At 39.5% G+C, this 25041-nt stretch overlaps 3 protein-coding genes across 10 annotated transcripts in view; 2 read left to right on the top strand and 1 right to left on the bottom strand.

Annotated features, from left to right (window-relative positions):
• The window catches only part of cut (homeobox protein, cut), a 196354-nt gene extending 191559 nt beyond the window's left edge, over positions 1-4795 (top strand). For 4 of the 8 annotated variants that reach the window (XM_073078575.1, XM_073078581.1, XM_073078580.1 and 1 more), the window contains 4 exons: positions 474-685; positions 805-950; positions 1128-2020; positions 2314-4795. In XM_073078575.1, the coding sequence (XP_072934676.1) occupies positions 474-685; positions 805-950; positions 1128-2020; positions 2314-3908 (2846 nt within the window). In that variant the 3' untranslated portion in view covers positions 3909-4795. The remainder of the gene's footprint in view (positions 1-473; positions 686-804; positions 951-1127; positions 2021-2313) is intronic. The other 4 variants (XM_073078576.1, XM_073078583.1, XM_073078577.1 and 1 more) reach the window with 3 other exon arrangements.
• Positions 4796-7634: 2839 nt separating this feature from the next.
• Positions 7635-10222, top strand: LOC140746436 (GPN-loop GTPase 3). Its single transcript, XM_073078584.1, has 5 exons — positions 7635-7888; positions 8258-8454; positions 8829-9043; positions 9605-9710; positions 9937-10222. Exons 1-5 carry the CDS (start codon positions 7844-7846, stop codon positions 10205-10207), a joined length of 834 nt encoding a protein of 277 aa, XP_072934685.1. The 5' UTR covers positions 7635-7843; the 3' UTR covers positions 10208-10222.
• Positions 10223-10542: 320 nt separating this feature from the next.
• LOC140746513 (uncharacterized) lies at positions 10543-24927 on the bottom strand. Its single transcript, XM_073078668.1, has 15 exons — positions 24741-24927; positions 24484-24577; positions 23805-23989; positions 23359-23502; positions 22843-23066; positions 22314-22429; positions 21595-21669; positions 21258-21388; positions 20223-20341; positions 19199-19437; positions 18808-19029; positions 17614-17894; positions 16495-16639; positions 14473-14606; positions 10543-13780 (listed from the first exon to the last, which is right to left on the bottom strand). The coding sequence occupies exons 2-15, from the start codon at positions 24526-24528 to the stop codon at positions 13633-13635; spliced, it is 2208 nt and encodes a 735-aa protein (XP_072934769.1). The 5' UTR covers positions 24529-24577; positions 24741-24927; the 3' UTR covers positions 10543-13632.
• Between the last annotated feature and the right edge of the window lie 114 nt (positions 24928-25041).

A 25041-nucleotide genomic window follows, 5' to 3' on the forward strand; every position in this document is an offset into this window, starting at 1 on the left:
CCATTCAGCGATTATCTTTAATGTGCCATCCGTTGCCCTGCCGCTTTTAATGACCCACCTAATTTCAATTGTACCAAATATAACTCCTGTGTTTATCACTTGGCAAGGGTTTCAGCTACGGATGTACAACGCTATACGCAATACTATTTAACCGCAATTAAAATTGCTTGAGCGAGGTGACGTACTCGAGCATGACTCGAAGTTTTATGATCCACGATAATATCTGACACTACAAAGACCTTTTCTCCAACAACATTTTTTTTTGTTTTAACCAATCTCAAATTAGATCGGTGTCCTACCTAAGTATATAGGTGCATGCCATCCTAAGTTTTAAGTTGAACCCCCTCGATTAGTATGTTAACCGCAGACTTGAAAATAGAACACGACACACCACAGTTTGGCTTTTATTGTTAAGTCTAGTTTTAATAAACCAAAATGTATGTACCTAAGAACGAGTTTAGAATTATAAACAGACTTCTCCTTTCCAGTTGGAACGAAGGATGGCACGTTGGGTCCAGGGTTTGGGCGGCCAGAGAGCGAAGGCGACGACCGCCTGGCCCACATCCTGAACGAGGCGTCCCACATGATGAAGACGCCGACGGGACAGACCAACAACGATGACTCCAGAAGCAATGACGATTCCTGTTCACCTCGCACTCAGTGCCCGTCACCTTTCTCCAATAAGGTAAGTATTATCGGCAAAAAACATTTCAAATTTAACGCAATTATAATATCAATTCATAGATATCAATAGTCAACTTTGTATTGTATCAAGTGACTAATACTTTCTTATAAAAATTTCAGGACTCGAGTCAAAACAGAAGGCTGAAAAAATACGAAAACGACGACATTCCTCAAGAGAAAGTGGTGCGCATCTACCAAGAAGAGCTGGCGAAGATCATGACCAGGCGAGTGGAGGACATTCGACACAACCGCGAAGGCTTCCCTGGGTAATTATTTTGATAGTTTGCCTTACACACGATGCTAAGTTTTGACAGACATCCAAAATGAACATTTATATTTCTCCTTAATCCCAATATACAATGTTTCATTTCAGTATTGCATTTTATTACTTAATGTCATTTTATATATGAAACGAGAACAGCAAATCTTAAACTGACGTGTAGCATGTTTCCTCCATTTTTCAGCGCCGGTATGCCACCACACATGGAGCGGCCACCGGAGGACATCCGCATGGCGCTAGAGGCTTACCACCGCGAGCTCGCGAAAATCCAGCCAGGAGGAAACATTCCCAACCTCCATAACCTACCGGGAATGCCGCCCTTTCCAAACCTCCTTGCGCTTCAGCAGCAAGCTATGCAAGCCCAGAACCAACACATGAACGGGTCGGGCGCAGTCCAAGACCTGTCCTTGCCGAAAGACAAAAATGCCAAAATTAATGGAATGACTGATAGTGATAAGGATAACGCCGAAGAGGCTATAAGACACGCGGGCAGCGCATTCTCGTTGGTCAGGCCGAAGCTCGAGCCGGGCCAGCAGTCCACTGGTTCATCGGCCTCTAGCCCGCTCGGTAACGCAATATTACCGCCAGCGATCACCCCAAACGAAGACTTCAGCAGCTCGGCTGCAGCGAGTCCGCTACAACGAATGGCATCCATTACGAATAGCCTGATATCGCAACCTTCGAACCCGACCCACCACGCGCCCCCACAACGTTCCATGAAGGCGGTCCTCCCGCCCATCACGCAGCAGCAGTTTGATCTCTTTAACAATTTAAATACTGAAGACATCGTCCGAAGAGTGAAGGAGGCGCTAAGTCAGTATTCGATCAGCCAAAGATTATTTGGAGAATCGGTGCTAGGTCTGTCTCAAGGTTCAGTGAGTGACTTGCTGGCGAGGCCGAAGCCCTGGCACATGTTGACGCAGAAAGGAAGAGAACCTTTCATCCGAATGAAGATGTTTTTGGAAGACGATAACGCTGTTCACAAGCTAGTCGCTTCACAGTACAAAATAGCGCCCGAGAAGCTGATGAGAACTGGAAACTATAGCGGAGCACCTCGTGAGTACTTCATCATTTTTTATCTTAATCACATTCTGTAGAGTAGTAAAACGATTAAAAATATTTGTAATCTTCATAACATACATTTATGACTATATTTAAATTCATCATACAGCTTGCTAATCATTAAATAAATAAGTTGAAAAAACAGTTATGAAAATTTCTTTCCAACTGTGAAACTTTCCGACTAGTACATTTAATTAACCATTTAACTAACATACCAAATAATACACTAAAAGTATTTTTCAGTTCGAAAGCTGTTTAAATAAGACGTTCTTTTTCCTTCCTTACAGCTTGTCCGCCGAACATGAATAAACCAATGCCACCAACTCAAAAGATGATCTCCGACGCAACCTCCTTGCTAAGTAAAATGCAACAGGAGCAACTACTGGGACCAGGTCACCTCGGCCACCTCGGGCAGCCAACGCCGCTGCTACTGACGCCGCCCGGCTTCCCGCCGCACCACGCCGTCACGCTGCCGCCGCAGCACCACGACAACAACAACAAGGAGCGCAAGCCGCCGCCGCCTCCGCCGCAGCACCACCAGCCGCCCGTCATGCGCGGTCTCCACCAACACATCTCACCGAGCGTCTACGAAATGGCAGCGCTCACGCAAGACTTGGATACCCAAACGATAACGACTAAGATTAAGGAAGCATTGTTAGCGAACAACATCGGCCAGAAGATCTTCGGCGAGGCCGTCCTAGGGCTCTCGCAGGGGTCGGTCAGCGAACTCCTGTCGAAACCGAAACCATGGCATATGCTTAGCATCAAGGGCCGCGAACCTTTCATCCGAATGCAGCTGTGGCTCAGCGACGCTCACAACATTGACCGACTTCAAGCCCTGAAGAATGAGAGACGAGAAGCGAATAAACGGCGGCGATCGAGTGGGCCGGGGCAAGACAATTCTTCCGACACGTCATCGAATGACACGTCAGAGTTCTACCATTCTAGCTCACCGGGGCCCACGTCGGGGGCGCCCTCGGCAAAGAAACAGAGAGTATTATTCTCCGAGGAACAAAAAGAAGCGCTCAGATTGGCGTTTGCGCTCGACCCTTATCCTAACATGCCCACGATAGAATTTTTAGCGGCAGAACTTGGACTCTCGACGAGAACTATAACGAACTGGTTTCACAATCACCGCATGCGACTAAAACAACAGGCGCCACACGGGCTGCCGGCCGAGCCGCCTGCGCGAGACCAGTCCTCGGCACCTTTCGACCCCGTGCAGTTCAGGTTATTACTAAACCAGAGGCTGCTCGAACTGCAGAAGGAGCGAATGGGCCTCGCGGGCGTTCCGCTCCCTTACCCCCCTTACTTCGCGGCGAACTCGAACCTCGCCGCACTTATCGGTCGCGGGCTCTTGCCTCCCGAGGCGGATCCCAAGGACGCGTCGAGCGGCCTCGACCTGTCGATGCCGCTGAAACGCGAACCCGACGCGGACGACTTCGAGGACGACGACGTCGAGAGCAACCTCGGCTCGGACGACTCCCTCGACGACGAGTCGAAGACCGAGCCGAAGGCGTCGTCCACCCCGCAGGCGCGCTCCAGCCGACGCAAGCCCGCGGCGCCGCAGTGGGTGAACCCCGACTGGCAGGACGAGAAGCCGCGCAACCCCGACGAGGTGATCATCAACGGCGTGTGCGTGATGCGCGGCGACGACTTCCGGCGGGAGTCGGAAGAGACAGTGCGCGTGGAGCCGTCGCCCGCGCCGCGCGAGCCCTCGCCCGCCGCCTCGCCCGCGTCGCGCGCCTCGCCCGCCGCCTCGCCCGCCTCGCGCGCCTCGCTCGCCTCGCTGACGCACACGCCGCGCGCGCCGCACTCGCCCGACGTACTCTCCGAGGACAAGATCAAGACGGAGGCGGACGACGACCGGTGGGAGTACTAGCTCGGCGCCGCGCCGTCGTGCGGGCCCGGCACGGCCCCGCCACGTTCAGTGCAAATATTTCGTGTAGTTAGATGTGTTCTGTTATGATTCGATTGTAAGGCCAAAGACTTTGTAAATATCGGTCGACGCTATCCGTGATATGCCTGGCATACTCGTGCGTCCGCGCGTCGGACGAAACTTGCGATACAAAAAATGCATTTTGCTTTAATTTTTTTTATACGAAACGTACCCTGAATCGGTACAAATATCCCATTATTGTTTAGGTTCCGGCTTACGTATTGTTCGATTCGATTATTGTAAATAACTATACCAAATATGTATCGAATGTATCGAATATCGTCTGTGAGTCAAGAACGCCTGTACATAGGTAGGTAGGTTAGACGTATTGTAATTGTAAGATAAGCGAATCGTTGCCGATAATTAGGGGTAGTAGGTTCGACTATTGTTAAATAAATTTTTAAAGTGCAATCAGATGTAAATTTAAGGTATACTGAACCCCAGTTGAAAAGTATTATTATGTTTATATTAGTGAACCGGTGAGGTTTAAAATATTATAATTGGGTTACGCGAGTTTTACATTTAAATTATGAATGTTTATTTTATACTATTGTATGTTTTCTATATATAATTTTATACTTAGCGGGACCGCTCAAACTTGTGATCTGGACGCCTAGCTGTCGCATTTATTCCCGCGCAGTCGCCCGCGCCTCTTCCACTCTACAGTCTACGTAAACCCTGTTCCTAGACTATAGAGCGATTTCTATTGTTTTATGTTTTAGAGAACGTACAAATCTAGACACAAAATACGCTACGATTAAGCAAATAAATGTATTGCTTGTGGTTATAATTTTATTTTATTTTTAGCAATAAATTTGCTTTTAATCTAATTTCTATTTTCTGTTGTTTTATTTTTTATTTCTTTTCCTTATTTCCTTTTTATCGTTAGTAGTAATATTAATGAATTGTACATTCGAGGGAACCACACTCCTTGCATCACGTGTATATAGTATTCAGTATGAATGTAAATAATAAAATTGCCACATTTAGGTAGTAAAAATAGTATAATAGCGAAATAGACACCCAAAATATAGGTATTTCTATAAAGGGTTAATGCATGATTAATCGAAATTATTATCATTCGAAATTGTGTCGGAAAACGTGTAATGGAAATTGTCTTTTATAGATTTAGGCCCCTCCTTTGAAACTTAATTAACGAAAACGGTTACAATTTTCTCCAATTAAATTTTAACTTTCAAGACGTTCTGTTTTAGGGATACCAAACTCCATACATATCGATAATATATATAAAATAAATGATTAAGTTAGTTTGTAAGTGTTAGTTCATAATAGTCAATATTACAAAACCTTTTAGGCTGTTTGACAGTACGGAACGTTCTTTTTAAATCTTCATCATACGTTAAAAATCTTAATTTTTTACTTTGATTTTTTATCTATAAGCTTTGGCTTATTGAGAGTGTTTATAAATACGGATTTTACTATATTGTTATTAAATTGGGTGCCGTAAATATGTTAAGAATTAGTTACATTGGTCGATATTGGAATCGTCTGAATGTTTTGTATTAATGTAAATTATGATTACAAAAATGTAACACATAAATATTTTTACGAAAATCTGTACAAAAAATAAGTAGAGACAGTATTGGACAAAAATAGTTATAGATTCGTGTGTCAATGAGATCTTACCATTTTTATTCGTCTGTTGCGTCTGTATCAATAAGAAATGTTTTTTATAATTTAGGGCTAATTGCCAGGAGGCTAATTTAAAGTAAGCGTTAAATTTAAAAAAAAAGTACGGATCCATTCCAAGTTTGGCGCGTATTTTAAGATATTTACGGCACCTTATAAATTACACCTCTTGTATTCATTATTCTATTGTTCTGTTGAATATGGCGTAGTAGCAAAATGACTGTATGATATTGTAGCTATAGCGAATATTATCTCCCTAATATTACAACATAGTGATAAAATATAGCGGTAATTATTATTGTTCATATCATATTAATAATAATGATGCTGAAACCATTGTCTTCTTTCTGAACAATTTCTAAAGTTATTAAATTAAAAATAAAGAAATTGCTAATCAATTCGTTTGTTTCTCTTGTCTTTATTCTTAGTTATGATTTTATATCACATCGATACTTCACTAAAAATGTTTTTTTTTGCAATAACGTAGGTATAAGAGCTGTCTACACAGGATTGATGAACTGCGGACTTACTTACTTACCTATAGACCGCGTAAAACTGCTAGTCCTCTCTCAATATAGAAATTAATCACGTTGTCATAGCAAATTGTATGACTACACCTGCTCGCAACAACTTCAGAGTGGACTAGCAGATTGCCTGGGACTATACCCTATTAATCTACTATACACTTGATTGTCTACATTACTTATTCAATATTATACATATATACAGATCGAATATACATAATTACGTATACATCACTATATTTTATATTATAGTTGGTTAAAAAGTAACAATTACTAAATAAATGTACTAATAATATTAACTTTAAACTGGCCTGAAAAGTGGCCACTGATCACGCATAGGCTAATAATTCGTTACTTACTACAACATATAACATATAAGCTAATGTAGGGTAGAATTATCAGGCATTTATTTTCTAGACGAAGTTGACCTTAACTGTTAAAAGAAGTTAAAAATAATCTTAGAAGCATAATGACTAAGAGTTGCATTCATGCGAACTTAAGATTCAAAATCGAGTCACAAGTAGTGATGTAGCTAAGCGTGGCCTAAACATAACCTGACCATTAAAAAGAAAGCCGCATGAAACACTAGCACTGCAAATATATTACTATATATACTATACTATGGTGATTAGGGCGAACTCAAGGTCACCATATACAAGATCGTCTAATGTGTGACCTTATAAGTCAGATTAATAATTACATATCTAAAATTATGAATCAAAATTTAACGCAAACTTGTCGCCTTCCCCTTCACCGCCCTATTGTTAGACAAGAGACAGAACGCAGGGGCGCATCGCGACGAAGCGTGGTCCGGACGATAATTTTTTCACGCTATTTCGAAAAAACGGGACATTTTTGAAACTCGTGGTTAACGTACGGAGAACCAGAAAAGGAGACGGTCCCGTTCAAAGCGGGACGTCTGGTCACTTTACCCATACAGCAGCTTCTTGCAAAACAGTAAAATGGATCTATGAATCCTACAACTTAGCAAGTAGGCATGGAAAAAGAGCCTCGCAGACACGACTAAGCTCGCGTTTAAGCTATTTAACTTCAAAATTTACAATTTGCAAACTATGATTTATCATACACGTTTATTAGTTCGATAAACTTTTTTGTGCGGTTGGTGGTCACCGGAAACGACTATTTGTAATTGTCTATGATCATGTATTGTGATTTGTGAGTTTCATGAACTATTTTCCAATTTTCTACATATAGAGTTTTAATTTTTTATATTAATTTAATACTATCATTAAAATTAAAAGTTATGTTAGGTGTCAATAAAATGAATATTATTGTTAGAATCAACATGGTATGTTAAAAAATTATAAATCTTATTATGTATTTTACTTTTATTTGATAAACTAGCAATATTATGATCGCCAGTGGCGCCACTGTCGTACGCATAGCAACGTCAGTAGGATAATATATCTATGGCATAGCAATATTTGTCGGACTGTAGAATAATGTCAGTGTCAGTAGTCATTGTCATAATAACAAATTGACAAAACAACATAAGTCAAAACTCAGAAGTATGAAAAGCATGAGCATTAATCATTAAGCATTGAAAAGTTATTTACTTTTAAACCTCACATGTTTTCATAATACCTATGTAGCTTCATATAAATTATTGAGGGTGGACGTCGATTCTGTGATTTTAGAATTGTTACAAGTATAACCTGTACGAATATTAGTTAAAAACACAAAATGCGTTATGCACAGCTTGTAGTTGGCCCAGCCGGGAGTGGAAAGGTGAGTAAAGAAAGCCACTTATTACATAAATTACTACTTTAGCACTGTGATGACACTGTGTTCTGCTATATACATATGATGTTCTTGGCAAAAATATTAATAAGAGTCCTTTAAACTATAACTTAAATAGAAGATTTCGTGGTTTGAATGCAGTCGCACCACCGCTTACAAATGGTGAGTAATCACTGCTGCCATGAAATCTAAAACTGAACAAAATCAAAACAGTCCCAAATATTGTAAAGAGATTCATCATGTAGATATCGGTACCACTAAAGATCTAAGTTCGAATACCTCATATAACTGTCTCTCTTTTATCAGTGTCTAAACGTAGATACACCACCACTCACCACTAATGTGCTTAACTTCCAGTCAACATACTGTTCAACTATAGTGAAACATGCAAGTGATGCTAAAAGGATAGTGGAGGTTGTGAACCTGGACCCTGCAGCCGAGCACTTTGACTACGAGCCTCTAGTGGACATCCGGGAGCTGATACATCTGGACGATGCTATGGAGGATGAGGAACTGCAGTTTGGACCCAATGGGGGCCTTGTATTCTGTGTTGAGTAGGTGTAAATGCAATTTTATTTTATCCTTATTCATTTTATACTAATAACTTGCAATTTAATTTTTACTGACAAGATACTTACTTAATATATAGGTTAAAGAAATTGATTATCATTGCTTAAACAATGAAAACATGCTAAGTAAAACCAGGACGTTATACCCTTATATATTGACGGTTGAAAGGCAAATCTGAGTAACATTTCATAAACCTTTCAACCATCAATATGCACTTTGATGGAAGCCCCATGCCCTACAAAATATATGACTTTGTCAACATTGATAACATCAAAAAAATATCTACATCAAATATCTTATCTTTATTCATCTTTTATGTATGACAAATATTTACTGATATTCTGTTCTTCAATTCCAGAACCCTACTCGAGAACAGTGATTGGCTTGAAGAGCAGTTAGGAGACGTGGACGACGACTACCTGCTGTTTGACTGTCCCGGCCAGATTGAGCTGTACACCCACCTGCCAGTCATGAGGAAGCTGGTGGACCTGCTGCGGCGGTGGAACTTCAACATCTGTGTTGTGTTCCTCGTTGACTCTCAATTCATGGTTGATGGGGCTAAGTTTCTGTCAGGTATTATTATTGTATCATATACTCACTTTTAACTAGTCTTCTATCTGTCCATAACTCTTCTCTTAGAGTAAGAATAGTCAGGACCAGTTGCCATCTCCATTTAATAGCATACCTTCATTTCTTCTAGAAGTTATGAAAGACATTTCAAGCAGGCTATGTCATATTATACATATACATTATGTTTACATTAATACTAACAAGTAATAATTATATAGCAATGAGATTACATTTCAAATAAACAAGAAGTATGAGCTTGTGATTTTGATTCCATAATTTTTCATTGTAAAAATCGGTTTGTAAGCTTTAATTTATTAATTTTATATAAATTGTATGGATGTAAGGTTTAGAACACACTAAGATGAAACGCGCGCGTTTAGCGGCAAGCCTGAAACCGCAAAAAAATAAAACATATTGCTTTCTATACAAGTGCATGCACTCGTAACTTTTTAAGGGGACTTCTTTAAAAACGCAAATTGTTACATTTCGACCGCGGCTTGTTTAAACCGGTTTTTTGTGTTTAAAATTTGTTTTCTATTTACTTACCTTGTTTTCTATTTTCAGGTACAATGGCAGCCCTAAGTGTGATGGTAAACCTAGAATTGCCTCATGTAAATATATTAACCAAAATGGACCTACTCAGCAAATCTGCAAGGAAACAACTTGACAAGTAAGTTTCATAATAATCTACAAAATTTTATAAGTAACACTGTAGTTTAACAAACAAGCTGTAAAACACTACCACCTCTGTTTTTTGTTATATTATTTTTATACTATTTACTTTTCATGTAAGGAATTATGGATTAATTTCACAAATTTAAATTACAAATGTTCAGTTCAATTTTTTTTTTATTCTCCTACCGCATAGGGAAGTAATTTTTTAATTATTATTTTAGTTACTTAGATCCAGACCCACACATCCTATTAGCAGATATGAGGAACGCGAGGTCCAAGTGGCACGAGAAATACGCGAAGCTAACAGAAGCCATAGGAGAGGTCATAGACAACTTCAGCCTGGTCCGCTTCTACCCACTCAACATCAAGGATGAGGAGAGCATAGAGAATATTCTGCTCACCATAGACAATATCATACAGTATGGGGAGGACGCCGATGTGAAGGTACGGGACTTCGATGAACCGGAACCCGATGATGATTGTGGCGATTAAAACTTTTTGCATTATTATGATTGTGATTGAATGTATTAATCCCGTAAGTACGACAGTAATTATGCATTATCTTGCGGTTTTTAACCACTTGACAATTAATGATAGAAATATTGAAAATAAATTTTATTGTAATGTGTAATTCTAATTAAACAAAACGCATGTTTAGCGTATGGACGTCTCTGTCTATTTTTACCCAACATACTATTTACTCAATCGTAACAACCACAACTCTTCTCCATGGTGTCCTCCCTACTACTTTAATAATTGGCTAGATGAGAAATTATTTTCGATGGAAAAGAAAAGCTCGATTTAGGATGATGAAATGAAAGAAGAAATCTGTTTGTCACCTTTATTGATATGAAAAATCTAACACAATATGCTATGACACAACAACGATAAAATAGAAAGAAACCCCGAAACTACAAACACAATCACTTAGTTTTTGAAAACTGTTACGTTCCGTTATTAAATATTACCCTATGATTACACAAGTGTTTTGTGGGTTTTACTATACGATGGGTAAAGTGATTTGTGTAATAATCCTATATTAATAGACTATATGAAATTAAATATCTTTACACACACATGTGCAGCGCCGCGCGCGGATATTCATAAACAAATCTAAACAATGATCTCGCTTATTCTATACTATTACATTTGGTGCAAAAGCGTACATGTTTGTGCGCGATTCTTTGTAACAAAAATATGCAAATTTAACGTTAAATAAAACTAAACATGAAAAATATCTGTAACATTAATCGGCGCCAAATTGAAATCAGCGCCATCTCATATACTTTCTCACTCGAAATACATCTACAATTACTCACTCTCTACTCTCTGTCAGTAATGGTACAGTATGCAAATATATCTAAAAACATTATACAACTTATTTTACAAAAAAATAGCTTACTACCATAACAAATCATCATCAACCCATTACTGTTCCACTGCTGGGCACGGGTCTCCTCTCATAATGAGAAGGATTTGGCCATAGTCACTGGCCAAATGCGTATTGGTAGACTTCACATACCTTTGTGATTTTTTTTAAATCTCTCAGGTATGCAGGTTTCCACACGATGTTTTCCTTCACCGTTTAGCAAGTGATAATTAATTTCTAATACGCACATAACTTTGAAAAATCAGAGGTGCGTGCCTGGGATTTGAACCTCGGACCCCTCTATTGAGAGGCAGAGTTTCTTAACCACTATCACGAACAAATAATCAAGTATACACCTGATAAAACAATCCTAAGAAGGTATCCTGCCTTCAAATAAACAAAATATATATTCTATAGCTACATGATTTTATTACTTTATTTTTGCTCTTATTCAGCTTGGCTTAGTAAATAACATTACACACATTAAATATGTTGTCTTTCACTCATATAAAAAGGAATTAGAGTTCCTAATGAACCTAAATCTTTCTCAAGTCTTGCTATCTTAAATCTTAAGTGTTTTCATATACTTTTCGACAGTTAAAAGCTTCAAGCTCTGAAATATTCAACTGTTAATATAGTTTTTAGTCTTTAACCAACCAACCAACAAAATTAGTTTGACTTAACATATAGCTTTAATAACATAAAACCTTATTTTTATAATACATGATAAATACCAATGACATACCTACAACATTCATATATTAATTTAAACAAAAACATTTTATTACCATATTGGTAAATAAAACACTCGACCTAATAACATCTAATATTGTGAAATAACATGATAATTGAGATAAATTACCATGACTCAGGACTATTTTAACACGCTTTTATTAGCTTGGGTTGTACGTTTGTATGTATGTACGTAACAGTAACGGAATCTTTGAGCCCGATTTCTATCCACTTTTAACGTTCAGTTTAATTCAAAATTTTGAAGAATTATCAAAAACCGATGACAATACACGATTTTAATAATTTTGTACCATTGTCCTTATCAATATCCTCAGGATTAACGATTTTCGAGGCGAGAGAAAGCGCCTTAAGAAAACGCCTTCAGGCAAAGTTACTTGATTTTTGATTGATTGATTGATTTTTAGCTTTGGAAAATAATAAATTTATTTCCCTATAACTCAAATGTCTATAATGCCATCTTGTACAATGATTTTTAGGATTCCGTCCTCAAAGGATAAAACGAAACCCTCCGCTGTCTGTTCGTGAATCACAGGGCTTTATCTCTTAAACCGTAACAGATAGACACTTGATTTTTTTACAGACGATGCATAATGATGGTCGCTATAACAACAAATACTAAAAAATAATAAAATAAATATAGTTCAAAGAACTAAAAAACACGCTTTTATGATAAAACCAACTAAAAAGTAGAAAATAATTTTCAATCTAGGAATCAATTAAGGAACAGTAAATTGTATAATTGTGGAAAAAGTGTGCGGTGCTTTTCGAAAATTGATAAGTGAAGCACTCCACGCTTTTTTTACAATTGTACAATTTACTGTTCCTTAATTGATTCCTAGATTGAAAATTATTTTCTACTTTTTAGTTGGTTTTATCATAAAAGCGTGTTTTTTAGTTTTTTGAACTATTTTATATAAGGATGATATTGTCATTGCGTATTTTATCAACCCTTGACCAAATTAATGTATTATTACTGTATTCAGAAAGTTAATCACAAAATCGAGATCCATTCTGCACACTTTCCAAATTCATATCATAGAAATTTTAATAAACGAGTAATAATAAGTGCAACTTAAAGAGTTGTATGGAATCTTTGTAACATGTAAGAGTTTACTTTAAAAAAGTTATACTATAGATCCATTCCATTCAAATCCAGTCTTATTCGTTCCATTTGAAGGACCATCGTATATCATTCAAAATTCGGATATAATCACTATCTTATTCGATAAATTCAGATCTATATAAGTTAGTGTCACAAAATTGGCGTGTTTTATACAATTCAAGTATATCCGTTGGAGGTAAGATACTGACGATAAGTTTGCCAAACAGCTAGATGTAGTGACTAAGATGGTTCATGTACCCGTTAATACTTAATCTATCCAATTTCTACCTACCAAAAATCAAAATTTGACTTTTTAATGTAGTCATTGGCATATGTCGATCTTTAGTATGCAAAATATTGGATACATTAACTATGACTAACGGGCATGTTGTATCGATTGAAGTGAGGGTGTTTGATTTGGTTTTATAAAACGTTTATCATTGTTGCACTACTGGGAAGCTAACGTTACAATCTGTTGCAACCCTTTTTCCAAATGCATCTAGCAATTCCGTAGCTACCAGTAACTTAGTGCAGAAGGTTAGGTGGCTGCAGTAGTGACGATTGTAGTAGTGGCGCAAATGCATCTAGCAATTTCGTAGCTGTCGCTGTCTGTGCAGTAAGTCAACCCGGTTGGGTGGTTGCACTAGTGACGACTGTAATGTTGGCGCTCAGCAGTGGCGAAGCAGGCGTGGCTCAGTCCTGCGGCGTGTCGAGCAGGCAGAAGACGTAGAGCTGGCAGCCGAACTGCAGCAGCGCGGCGTGCGGTAGCAGCGCGCCGCCCTCCCACGCGCCCGCCGTGTCGCGCGCGCCGCGCGGACAGCGGCACGTGCCCGACACCTCCCTGCACACGTTATACGCCTCATATTATACACTTTTAACGCGAACTCGCTTAACAATACCAAGACGATGAGATGCAATAGTCAACAACGGTCAGAAAATGTTGCCGCCCACCATCGGCTATATTGATCAATCGGACGCCGAAAATGGCACGTATATTGTAGTCTGCGCCAAACTGCTAATCCGCTCTCAATATAGAAACGAGCGCGGGACCCTCCCGACACCCGTCCGCTGCCCGTTCTCGCCCACGGATACATAGCTGCGTTAGTATGCCCTTACGTTGCTACTACAGAGCGGACTAGCAGTTTGGCGCGGACTATAATATACATGCAATCTTTTACGGAGGTACCCTAAGGCTTGTTATAACTTATTATTAATTGATATATCTATTTTTCTTACGAAAGATCGAATGTTGTCCATGCCTAATGTCGCCCATTTGAAGAAATTTTTAAATGTCGAACTTTGGCAGACAAAACGATTAATAAATTATTTATTAATAACTGGCGTAATCAGTTCGCTTCAGATTTATGTCAGCCAACACCAGTCAGCAGGCCTGCCTCACTCTAGAAATAAGTGTGACATTGATAGTTCCCAGGGTTAAATTATACAGGGCTCTACAGACGTTTTTTAGTACATATATTATTATAATATACAATGTAAGCTAAAATTATCCATGCTAAAAAACAAACAAAGCACCTGTTAACGCTCGGCACGCGCGCGGCCCTCTCCGCGGGCTCGTGCGCGCGCGGGCTGACGTCGCAGGCGTACAGCGTGCCGTTCACGCCCGTGCCCCACTCCGAGTAGTTGATCAGCTCGTAGTGTTGTGTAACCTGGTAGTGCAATTTTGGGTTTTACTAACACATATAGATTTAATGTAATATATAAAGAGAGTACTATTGTGTGTTAAAAATATTTTGGATAAAAATATATATTCAGTGTATTACGTAAGTATTTGCACGTCGCGTACGTGCGTAAATGAGCACATACACATACACACACAATTTGTTTTTCAATTCAAATCATTTTTTTTAATTCAAAATAGGTTCTTTACGGAGCACTTTTTGAATGTCAATACAACTACCACCACTTCACAAGGTGTTTCGTTATGGAGAAGAAGCGGCGAAAGAAACTCCATAACACACATCTTTTAAAAAAATGTTTTTTACAATGTTAAACTCAACCTAATGGTAAATGTGGAGCTGGAACTACTTCGGACCACACCGTTTTGTCAGTCAAATAATCACTTAGTTTATAGTACGCTTTTTTACATAGCGTTTGTTTAACGACATGTTTGAACTTTTTTTCTGTGAGATTCAAAATGTGGTCAGGTATTTTATTGTAGTAGCGAATACAGTTACCCATGAAAGATCTAGCCACCTTGCATAATCTATGTTTAGGAATTGCTAATTTATTTCTATTTCTAGTATTAAAGTTATGGTGGTTACTATTTTTTTCAAACATCAGTATGTTTTCTTATATATATACATAATATTTTCATAGATGTATTGACTATGTACCGTCAATATGTTAATAGTGGGAAACAGTTCTCTCAGGGACTCACCACGTCGCAGACTATATATTGACCTTATTGCTCTTTTTTGAATAGTAAATATAGTCTATGTCAGCAGCACTACCCCACAGCAGAATGCCATAAGACATAATGCTGTGAAAGTAACTGAAATAGACAAGCCTGGCAGTGGGGATGTCTGTTAACTGTCTAATTCTTCTGACTGCAAAAGCTGCAGTACTAAGTCTGCTGGACAAAGCAGAGAGCAGTTTCATTGACAGATTGCAAAGTCTCACCATTTAGAGCGACATTCATCCCCATACTCCTTACATTTGGTAGCATAAATTTAATACATTTAGTTTTATTAGAATTTAGGAGTAGGTTATTTGCATCAAACCAGTTCTGAATCAAGCAAAGAGTTTCATTAATGACGTTGGTAACCTGTGATTGTCGTTTTACCCTAAACACTAAGGAAGTGTCATCAGCAAACAAAACAACCTCAGATAAATCCTTTACTACATATGGCAAATCATTGATATAAACTAAAAATAGAAATGGACCTAGGATGGAGCCCTGAGGAACACCTATTTTAATATTAGAGCCTGCTGATAATGTTCCATTTACTTGCACTCGTTGTATTCTATTGTTCAAATAAGAATTTATCAACTTTAGAGAATTTCCCTGAATACCATAATATTGTAATTTTAACAATAAGGTATTATGGTCAACACAATCAAAAGCTTTAGACAAGCCACAAAATATACCTATAGCATCATGTGCTACAACATGCCGGAACACAGCAGCGCCTAACACTGCTGTTATTAGGTAGAAATAGGTGTGGCGGTGGTGCCGCCGGAGTCTAACCGTAAAGGGTTCTACCACCAAGGGTTGGTTATAAAGATAAGTATAAATATTAATTTAAAATCAAAGAAATTAATGTCATGATATAATAATAACCACTGACTAATAAATTATTCTGTCTGTATTTAAAATAAACCCATTATATTTTACAATCGTCCTTTGGATGAGCCTTTTCCCAGTTAAAACAAATGCTTAACATTTTTCATATTTTCCTGATTATATCTAGTCTCTAATATTTATTAAGGTTCGTTAACATTGTGTTATATAGTGAGTATATGAAATGGATTACCCCTACTCTGGATTAACCCTAGTATACAGGAACGTATGGAAGGAAATGTACTGTGGCTCACCTGGTCGCAGAAGATCAACGCGTGCGTGTCGGAGACGCGGCGGCAGGAGGGGTCAAGCGTGAGGTCGCAGCCGCGCGTGCCCACGCGCAGCGAGTTGCGCACCGCTACCGGCGTGCCCAGCCGCGCTGCGCCCGCACTCGCACCGCTGGGATACAATTACTTATTTATGCAATACTGTCTTATTTATTTTCTGAAAATATTTGTACCAGTAAGAAAAAGTATTACTTCATATCTTTGTATTATTTTCATGTAAAAAAAAAAGAAAATCTATGTGTAATTTACTTAACCGATTCCGTGCGGAGGCACCACAGTTGTGCCACATCCGCACGGAATCGGTTAATACTATCGGCATCAATGATCACTGCACATGTGAAAAAGTTAGCCACAAACTCATATTTATTAGAAGTGGAAATGTCTTGTCTATCTATATTTGTCTATTTCTTATTATCTTCATTGTTCAAATCACGTTACTTCTGTTATAAAGGCAAAAAAGAGCGTAGTAGTTTTGTGATGAAACCACAAATAAATCTATCCAATAAAATCTGAACGTCTACATTACCTATCTATACATATACGGTAGCATACATATTATTATGATATCGTATCATAGTGTAGTCATTATCCGAGTTTACTTCGCGTCGCAACAGTAAATTGTAGATATCAGCGGGACGAAGACAGCGCAGGACTCTTTTGGCACCCGTCCGCAGCCCGCTTTCGCACGCGGGTACATAGCTGCGTTAGTGTGCCCTTACTGTTACTACGGAGTATGTACTTGTAGTTGTAATGTGTTGTGTTCGACCTCATTAGCTCTCTGACTACACCTGTGCGCAACAACTTTGAAAGGGACGCTAGTCCGTACTGCTAAGTTTGGCGCGAACTATAAAGAGGTAGTTACGCAGCAACAACACGAATTTGAAGACTGTGTTACCTGGGTAGCAAAGTGACCGTGTGTTGTGGGCGTCATAAATCCCAGCAAAGAATACATGGTGCTGAACCTTGCGGCAGCAGCAGCGGGCAGAGCGCGGCGCGGACGCGCGGCGGCGGGCGCAACCTTGCCGCTGTCGTGCCGTGCGATACTGTGACAGCACTACAACTAGTACAGAACAGTATAATGATCACCTGGGCGGCAGCAGCAGCGGGCAGAGCGCGGCGCGCACGAGGCGGTCGGCGAGGCGGTCGCGCGGCGCGGGCGCGGCGGCGGGCGCGGGCTCGGCGCCCCACACCAGGCGCGCGATGCGGCGGCGCTCGGCGGCCGGCAGCAGCGCGGAGGGCGGGGGGGCCACCCGCACGCCGAGCCGCCGCAGCGCCGCCCGCTCGCGCGCGCCCACCGCCGCCAGCGCGCGCGACGCCCACGTGCCCGCGCCCGACACGCGACAACTCGACGCCGAGCCCACCGCTATCTACACACCAAAATAATGTTTATTTATTTATTTACTTGCTGACCCGGCGAACGTTGTGTTGCCATATAAATAAAAAATGTTATGGGTGATCAACCCCTATCACTTAGGGGTATGAAAATTAGATAGTAGCCTATTCTCAGACCTACTGAACATGCATATATAATTTGGTGAAAATCGATAAGGTTGTTTCGAAGGAGTACAATAACTAACATTGTGACACGAAAATTTTATATATAAGATTTATTTAGTTGCACCAACAATGTATACACCAACGATAAAAAATAGGTAAAAATTATCACAAGGCACAAAACAAGTGTTACATCAATTATAGGCGCAAACAATAATACACAGAGGATAACAGATAATAATAAAAAAAAAGGATTTTTAAATAATTACAAAAATATTACTAATAATTATTACACAAAAAACAGATATACAAATAAAAAATGTTTTAGCAAAGGGACATTTTCCGCCGGGCTAGGTAATCTAGCCCGGGCAGCGGCCGTGCTCCGATAGTCTACAGTTCGGAGCTTGTATATGTACAATATGTTGAGAAAACTTCAATAGCGTGATTCAGGCAGGAATAGCGAGAAGTCGCCACAATGTAACAAAGATCATATAAAAATCATATGAACTGAAGCCACCTTCGCCACACCTATTTCAGCCTAACACCAGCAGTGTTCTAAACTAAGATCCAGTTTGAAGTATAAGATAAGAATCGGAAAACATATAATACTTACCCAATTCATTTTAACTTAGGCCTTAGACATACCAATTGCATCTGTGGCAAACCTCAAGTAGGACTCTAATCTTATCTGAGATTGATTACAGGTGTACATGGGCGACAGTAACCACTTACAATCAGGTGGATTCTATACATGTTTTCTACATTTATAAAATAATAAAAACTAACCTGTTGCATCATCTGATAAGCTAAAATCTTAATGGTGTTAGCATCAAGATCCTTCAATTGCTCCTCAGCAGTGGCCAGGATATTGTTGATGGCCTTGGTATCCCGCAGCCTGACCTTAGGTTTCAAGGGCTCCTCGTCCAACTTGCGTTTCTTGCCTTCACTCTGGCTCTCTGGTTGATCAGTACTGGGTTGATGACTTGATGTCTCGACTGGTTGATCCACCTACAAGCAACGTAATTACATTTATATTTGTATTAATTTTAAAATATTTTTATTAATAAATTCCCTTAGACAAAAAAGTAATAAGTTAACTCAATCAAAGAGAAATCAAATCAAAATTTATTAATTCAACAGTGTTTTTAATAATATTTAATAAACAATTATAATTTACCCTTTCTGCATTAACATTAACAGTTGCAGCATCATTTCCAGGCTCCTCGACAGTCACACCACCACCTGTTCTTTCACGAGATGGTCCCTGCTCATCATTAGCCTCCATAGGACACGTGCCTTCCCCGTTGTATTGTGGGCACGACATGTTCATGCAGATCTTATGCTTTGTCTCCTCTGTCACGTTGGCTTCTTCGTCCGATTCGTCGTATACCCCGGCAGCTTTTAGTTTTCTGAGGACTGGAGGTAAAGATTACGTAAATCATTTTTTTTTTAATAAATACGAAATATTTTGTTGTAATATTGTAATGATGATGCTGTGATGTTGGGTGCAGTGTTATGTAGTGTTAATGTGGTGAGGTGGTAGCATAATGCAGTGCGTGTTTGTGTGAAGCTTCTGCGTAGTATATGTGTATGTGTGTTGACCTATATGGTGTGAAAAGGTAGGCGTGCATGTGTATGTGCGCATTTGTACGAGTAAGTGCGTGTGTGCGTAGTGTGCATGCATGTGTACGGGTATGTGTCCTGTTCGCGTTTTTTTTTTTTTTTTTTTTTTTTTTTTTTTTTTTTATAATATAAGAGTAGCAGACGAGCATGCAGTCCACCTGATGGTAAGTGGCTACTGCCGCCCATGGACATCTGTAATCAACCCCAGATAGGATTAGATATTCCTAGCTGAGGTCGGCCACAGATGCGCCGCTACCCCTGAGGACTAAGCTGGAACGCCTCGGAAAAGTCTGTCTCCCTTACCACACCCTTCAAACCGGAACACAGCAGCGCTTAACACTGCTGTTATTAGGTTGAAATAGGTGTGGCGGTGGTGCCGCCGGAGTCGAACCACAAAGGGTTCTACCACCTTCAAATAGGTGTGGCGGTGGTGCCGCCGGAGAAGCGTGTGTGGTGGTGTACGACACTATGATGGCGTGTAGCAATGTAAGATCCCGAGGGTGTTGTGTGGTGAGCGTGCGGTGTGTGTGGTGTGTGGTGAGCGTGCGGAGTGTGCGGTGTGTGTGGTGTGTGCGCACCCTTGGAGCAGCGCAGGAACTCCCGGCGCGAGGGCTGCAGCGGCGGCGGGCGGCGGTAGTGCTGGCGCACCATCTCCGGCACCGCCACGCGCCCGCGCGCGCCCACCGGCACCTTCACCCTGACACAACACGCACACGTCAACCTACACTGACCCACTGTTGGGGACGAGGCTCCACTCTCAATGATATATAGATTTTAAAGCAGTAAGCCAAACCAATAAACATGAACACACGCATGCACGCACATGCACACACAAGAGACCATATACACCATATACATTACACATACAATCCTAATAAGTTGCAACATAATGTCTTTTGTTTATCTTTGCTTTCGCTCGAACAGATAACTTGCGCTGTAGTAGCGCCTCTTATAATAATTCAATTTTTTCATGACAAACAAAAGATTCAAAGTTAAAATGTGTTAAAAGTGATAAGCGCAGGGAAGTACATAATCTACTGGAACAATAACACGAAATATTGGTGTTTATAACCCAGTAAATCTGAAATAACTAACTCGAAAACCCCGTCGATTTTAAGTGTAGCAATAAAGCACAATACTCGTCAGCATCTGAGCAGAGGATTCACACAGTTGTTGCCACTTATTTTACTGAATAGCCAGTTTATTTGTATTGTTACCAAACGTAAGTCAAGGATGCAAACTAAACTGAGCAAACACAAACTTCAAAATATGTTACTGTTAGAGTCCTGGGACTTAAATGAGAGAGTGGACTGTATTTTGCTGGTTTAATAGGCCGCTTAATTACATTAGGGTTTCCCGATAGATACAATATTTAAAAAGAAATCGTCCGTGGCCGACGGAGGTCGCATGCGTGAGTAGTGTTCGGCTCGTACCACCACCGCACCGCCCGCGCTGATGACGTTGCCCGCCTCCTCCGCCCGCGCGTCTCCTCCCGTGCGTGTTATGTAAGAATCTTAACAGTTACTAACATCAGATCATACCTGAGCCCCAATAATTAGTGTTGTATCATCATCATCATAATCTTTTTATTATATTAAAATATAAACCCTCACCGGAAAGGCCTATTCCCGCGAGCGCGGCGTATGAAGTCCATCTTGATGGCGTGCTGGTCCACTGGGCCCGTGAATTTGTCCCATAGAGCCACACGCTCTGTGGCAGACACCGACTTTACTAAGTTACTATCCTGTTAAAAAAGTAAGAACACATCTATTACGAATTTCTACGAGGAACATCTGTTTTACATTAAATTGGTTATTTTCCATATGTAGTAAATATCAATTCACAATTTGTCTATAATAATTAGGTTATCATGTGTAACATGGGAGTTAAACGCAATAATACGGTTTTTAAGGATGTAAGAAAGAGATGTAAAAAAGAAAAACAACTTACAATATACTGTTCAACATGGTTGGGGCACATAAATCGCCCTGTCGGCAGCGCAGTTAGAGGTGGGTCGAGGCAATCCTGAAAATTTTACATCATTTTTTTGTAACAAATATTTATTTTATAAGAATTTATTAAGACAATGACGATAATCAGTGATAAATGATAATATATGCTAAGTCTCAGGCATATCTGGTGCAAGCAGTAAAAAGCTAGATTTAGAACTTTATGGCCACTAAGAAATCACAACAATTTATTCCATTTCATATGAGGCGGGCATCTCAGCCCTCAGGAGTCAGAACAGTTGCATAGTCCGCGCCAAACTGCTAGTCCGCTCTGAAGATGTTGCGCGCAGGTATAGTCAGAGAACCAATGAGGTAGAACACAAATACAAGCATATACTCCGTAGTAAGGGCACACTAACGCTATGTACCTGTGGGCGAGAGAAGGCAGCAGACAGGTACTAGGGGGTCCCGCGCTGTCTTTGTCCACTGATATCTTGAATTTGCTGTTGTGATGTGACTGATTTCTATATTCAGAGCGGACTAGCAATTTGGCGCGGACTATAATGGAATTCAAGTAGACCCCTGTTCCATATACAGTCTATTACGGATATCCATGGGCAGCTGTGGCCACTTACCATTAGGTGCTACTTGCAAACACATCATTGCTTAGTCTGTACATTTCTAGTTAAAACAGACACAATGCAGGAATCATCAGTGTACCTGATGGAAGAGGAGCGGGCAGTAGTCGCACTGCAGCAGCGGCGCGGGCTTGCAGCCGCCCGCGCACACGTGGCATGACCGCGTCGGGTCCGACGTCACCAGCTTCGCGCTGCCCTCTGCCGACATCAACACCAAACTACTATTTTGTTGGCTTGTTACAAAATTTTAACACATGTCAGCGACAAATACATAAAAGTATTATTAAATTATAACTTTTTTTTACACATACATTTACTTCCAGTGATCTTATTTTTATGAACTTGGAGTAGCAAATTATATTGTCTAGAGTATCTAGCAAAAAGTGGTCACTGCCCACTTATTGTAATAAATCGTAACTCTTAAACAGGACTATTACCTGAGGAGACTAAAATTTTAATGTCATGTAAAATTTCCTTACAATAATACCCTTCAAATTAGAAAACGGAAATGTATAATACTGTTGTTTTTATACAGACATAGTGGTGTCTCTTAAGTTAGACCATAATAGGTTCATATCATATCAATAGGAACAATATTTAGATGATGCTACCTTTTTCAGTTCCAGGAAATATGATAGGAATCTGCATTTCCTTAGGCAGTTCAAACTGCTTGGGGTTCATGGCTTTGGCAGTCTTTACCGCCACCTCTATGGGGTTAACTTCTTTCGGTTCTGCTTCCTGCTGCTTCTTGCTGTCATCTTCTCCTTCCTTCTTATCTTTAAGTTCTTCCTTCTCTTTTTCTTTAGCATCATCTTTGGTTTTCTTTCTGAGAGTTCTGTAAAAACAGTTTCAGTTCTTTAAATAAAGTTTATTGTTAGAATTGTTTAATTAATTCACGCGATGTATAATGGTAAAATGTAAAGTTTAATATTTTGTTCTTCAAAATTTACCAGCATGACACTTAATAAAAATTTAAATCATACATATAAATAAATACCAAAATACCGCATATACCTATACTATATTTCTCAGTATAATTTCAAAAATGTATACAATATTCCTATTTTTTGTCTATATTGTCCTACTACAGTGTCAACATATCCTGTCTTACATGATTTATTTATTACCTTTTCTTGTCAGCATCAGACTTGTCAACTGGTGACTGAGCACGACTGCTCCGAGAGCTAGTCGGTTTCTCTGCATCAGATGCCCGACACTCCTTGCACAACCACAGTCCAAATGGGATGTCATTTTCGTCCAAGGGTGGGTCACTGGAATCGGGACAAGGAAAACAAAGGATCATATTTGATGATAGACAAACATAACCTAAATAAAATTAATTAGGTAAATTAGACATTTTAACCAGGTGTTTCTTAAAACCATTTATCAATACATCTTTTTTTTATTAAATTGAAATAATGGACAAGCCACAGGAAATCAAATTGCAAGAATAAATCAATTCAAAGGCATATTATTTTAAAATTAGATACACATTTGGAAAAAGTGAGACATGTGTTACAAGTGAAATATACCTAATTATGTAATTACAATTACAAATAACATAAATACTGACTAGCAGCCAAGATGGAAGCTGGCCGGGCAGCGGTCACAGCAGATCAGGGCACCCCCCTCACCACACGCATCACAACAATCCCGGTTATGACCTTTGCCAGGCCGCTTGTAGTAGGGGTGCTGGGATCTCTTTGGCTTGCTAGTACTTGTGTCTTCATCTGGAGGCTTCAGCAGTGCACGGATATACTGTAAAATATTTGATACATATTGAAGATCAATCAGTCATTCTGTACTTACTATACTATAGATCTACTGGATTTATTGTAAAAACATGTAATTTAAACAGTACTTATATGTTGTTTTGCCTCGTGAGTACAATGTTTAAGGAAATTAATAATTATAAAGTCTTGAGTCACATGCACAATATACTTTTTGATGTGCAAAATACTCATAAGTGTTGAAAAAATATTGGCCATTTAAATAGAAGTTATTTACAAGATTTTGTCTGATTACTTTAAAAGCAAAATCAATAAAACTCAATAGAGTTAGGGAAGTGTATGATAAAAAATAGTAAATATATATTAAGAGCACTTTCATATTTTGTGAGCGATCTACCCTCACAAAACAACGCATTTTGAAAAAAAGAAAATGATTTATACGATCTTATCAGAAACTTTACAGATATTTTATGTATGACTTGCGATGTAAAATTCAGTAAAAACGCAATTTAAAGGACTTACCGGCATGAGCCCGCCAGACGTGTCGAGGTCGTAACTGACAGACATTTTTATTCGATTTCTATTACGTGTCTCATAAGAGCCGCCTCACACCCGCCTGTACATAAATATTGCACACTAGGTATTAATGAAGAAACTACAAAATTATAGCAATTATTCCAAATCCCTAAACTTAGGTACAAGACAAAAACCTAGTTCGATTCAATCGCATCTTATGTATAAACAATAGATAACCATATTTGTACAAACGGTGTAAGTACCTTTTCTAATGATAGAGTAAACGAGCTATAAATTAGTTCCCGTATTGTCGACAAATACACAGTCCAATCGATAGAGGAATGGCGAATTAAATTAAATAAATCAATTTGATCTTGATTCATTAATTACGACACAATGTTTTTAAGATGGCCGTTTTTACGAGGACTGAGGAGGGAGGTGAAGGAGGAGGGGGGCAGCAAGGAAGTCGAAGACTGTCAATGTCAGGTTATTTACAGATTATATCTTTGCGTAGCCGTAATAGACCTGTAGTAGCCTTAGATTCCGTTACTTCAGCCCATACAT

This window comes from Epargyreus clarus, unplaced genomic scaffold (genome assembly GCF_041222505.1).
Source record: "Epargyreus clarus isolate Ecla_fem2 unplaced genomic scaffold, WU_Ecla_fem_2.2 ptg000012l, whole genome shotgun sequence".
In the NCBI taxonomy this organism is placed as follows: domain Eukaryota; kingdom Metazoa; phylum Arthropoda; class Insecta; order Lepidoptera; family Hesperiidae; genus Epargyreus; species Epargyreus clarus.

Excerpts from the sequence above, each read along its gene's own strand:
- LOC140746436 (XM_073078584.1), top strand. The coding sequence starts at position 7,844 with ATGCGTTATGCACAGCTTGTAGTTGGCCCAGCCGGGAGTGGAAAG. Across the intron at positions 8,455-8,828 it reads GGCCTTGTATTCTGTGTTGA|AACCCTACTCGAGAACAGTG; the intron begins GTAGGTGTAAAT and ends CTTCAATTCCAG. Across the intron at positions 9,044-9,604 it reads TGGGGCTAAGTTTCTGTCAG|GTACAATGGCAGCCCTAAGT; the intron begins GTATTATTATTG and ends TTCTATTTTCAG.
- LOC140746513 (XM_073078668.1), bottom strand. The coding sequence starts at position 24,528 with ATGTCTGTCAGTTACGACCTCGACACGTCTGGCGGGCTCATGCCG. Across the intron at positions 17,895-18,807 it reads CTTATCAGATGATGCAACAG|ATAGCGGTGGGCTCGGCGTC; the intron begins GTTAGTTTTTAT and ends TTTGGTGTGTAG. Across the intron at positions 13,781-14,472 it reads CGCGTGCCGAGCGTTAACAG|GGAGGTGTCGGGCACGTGCC; the intron begins GTGCTTTGTTTG and ends TAACGTGTGCAG.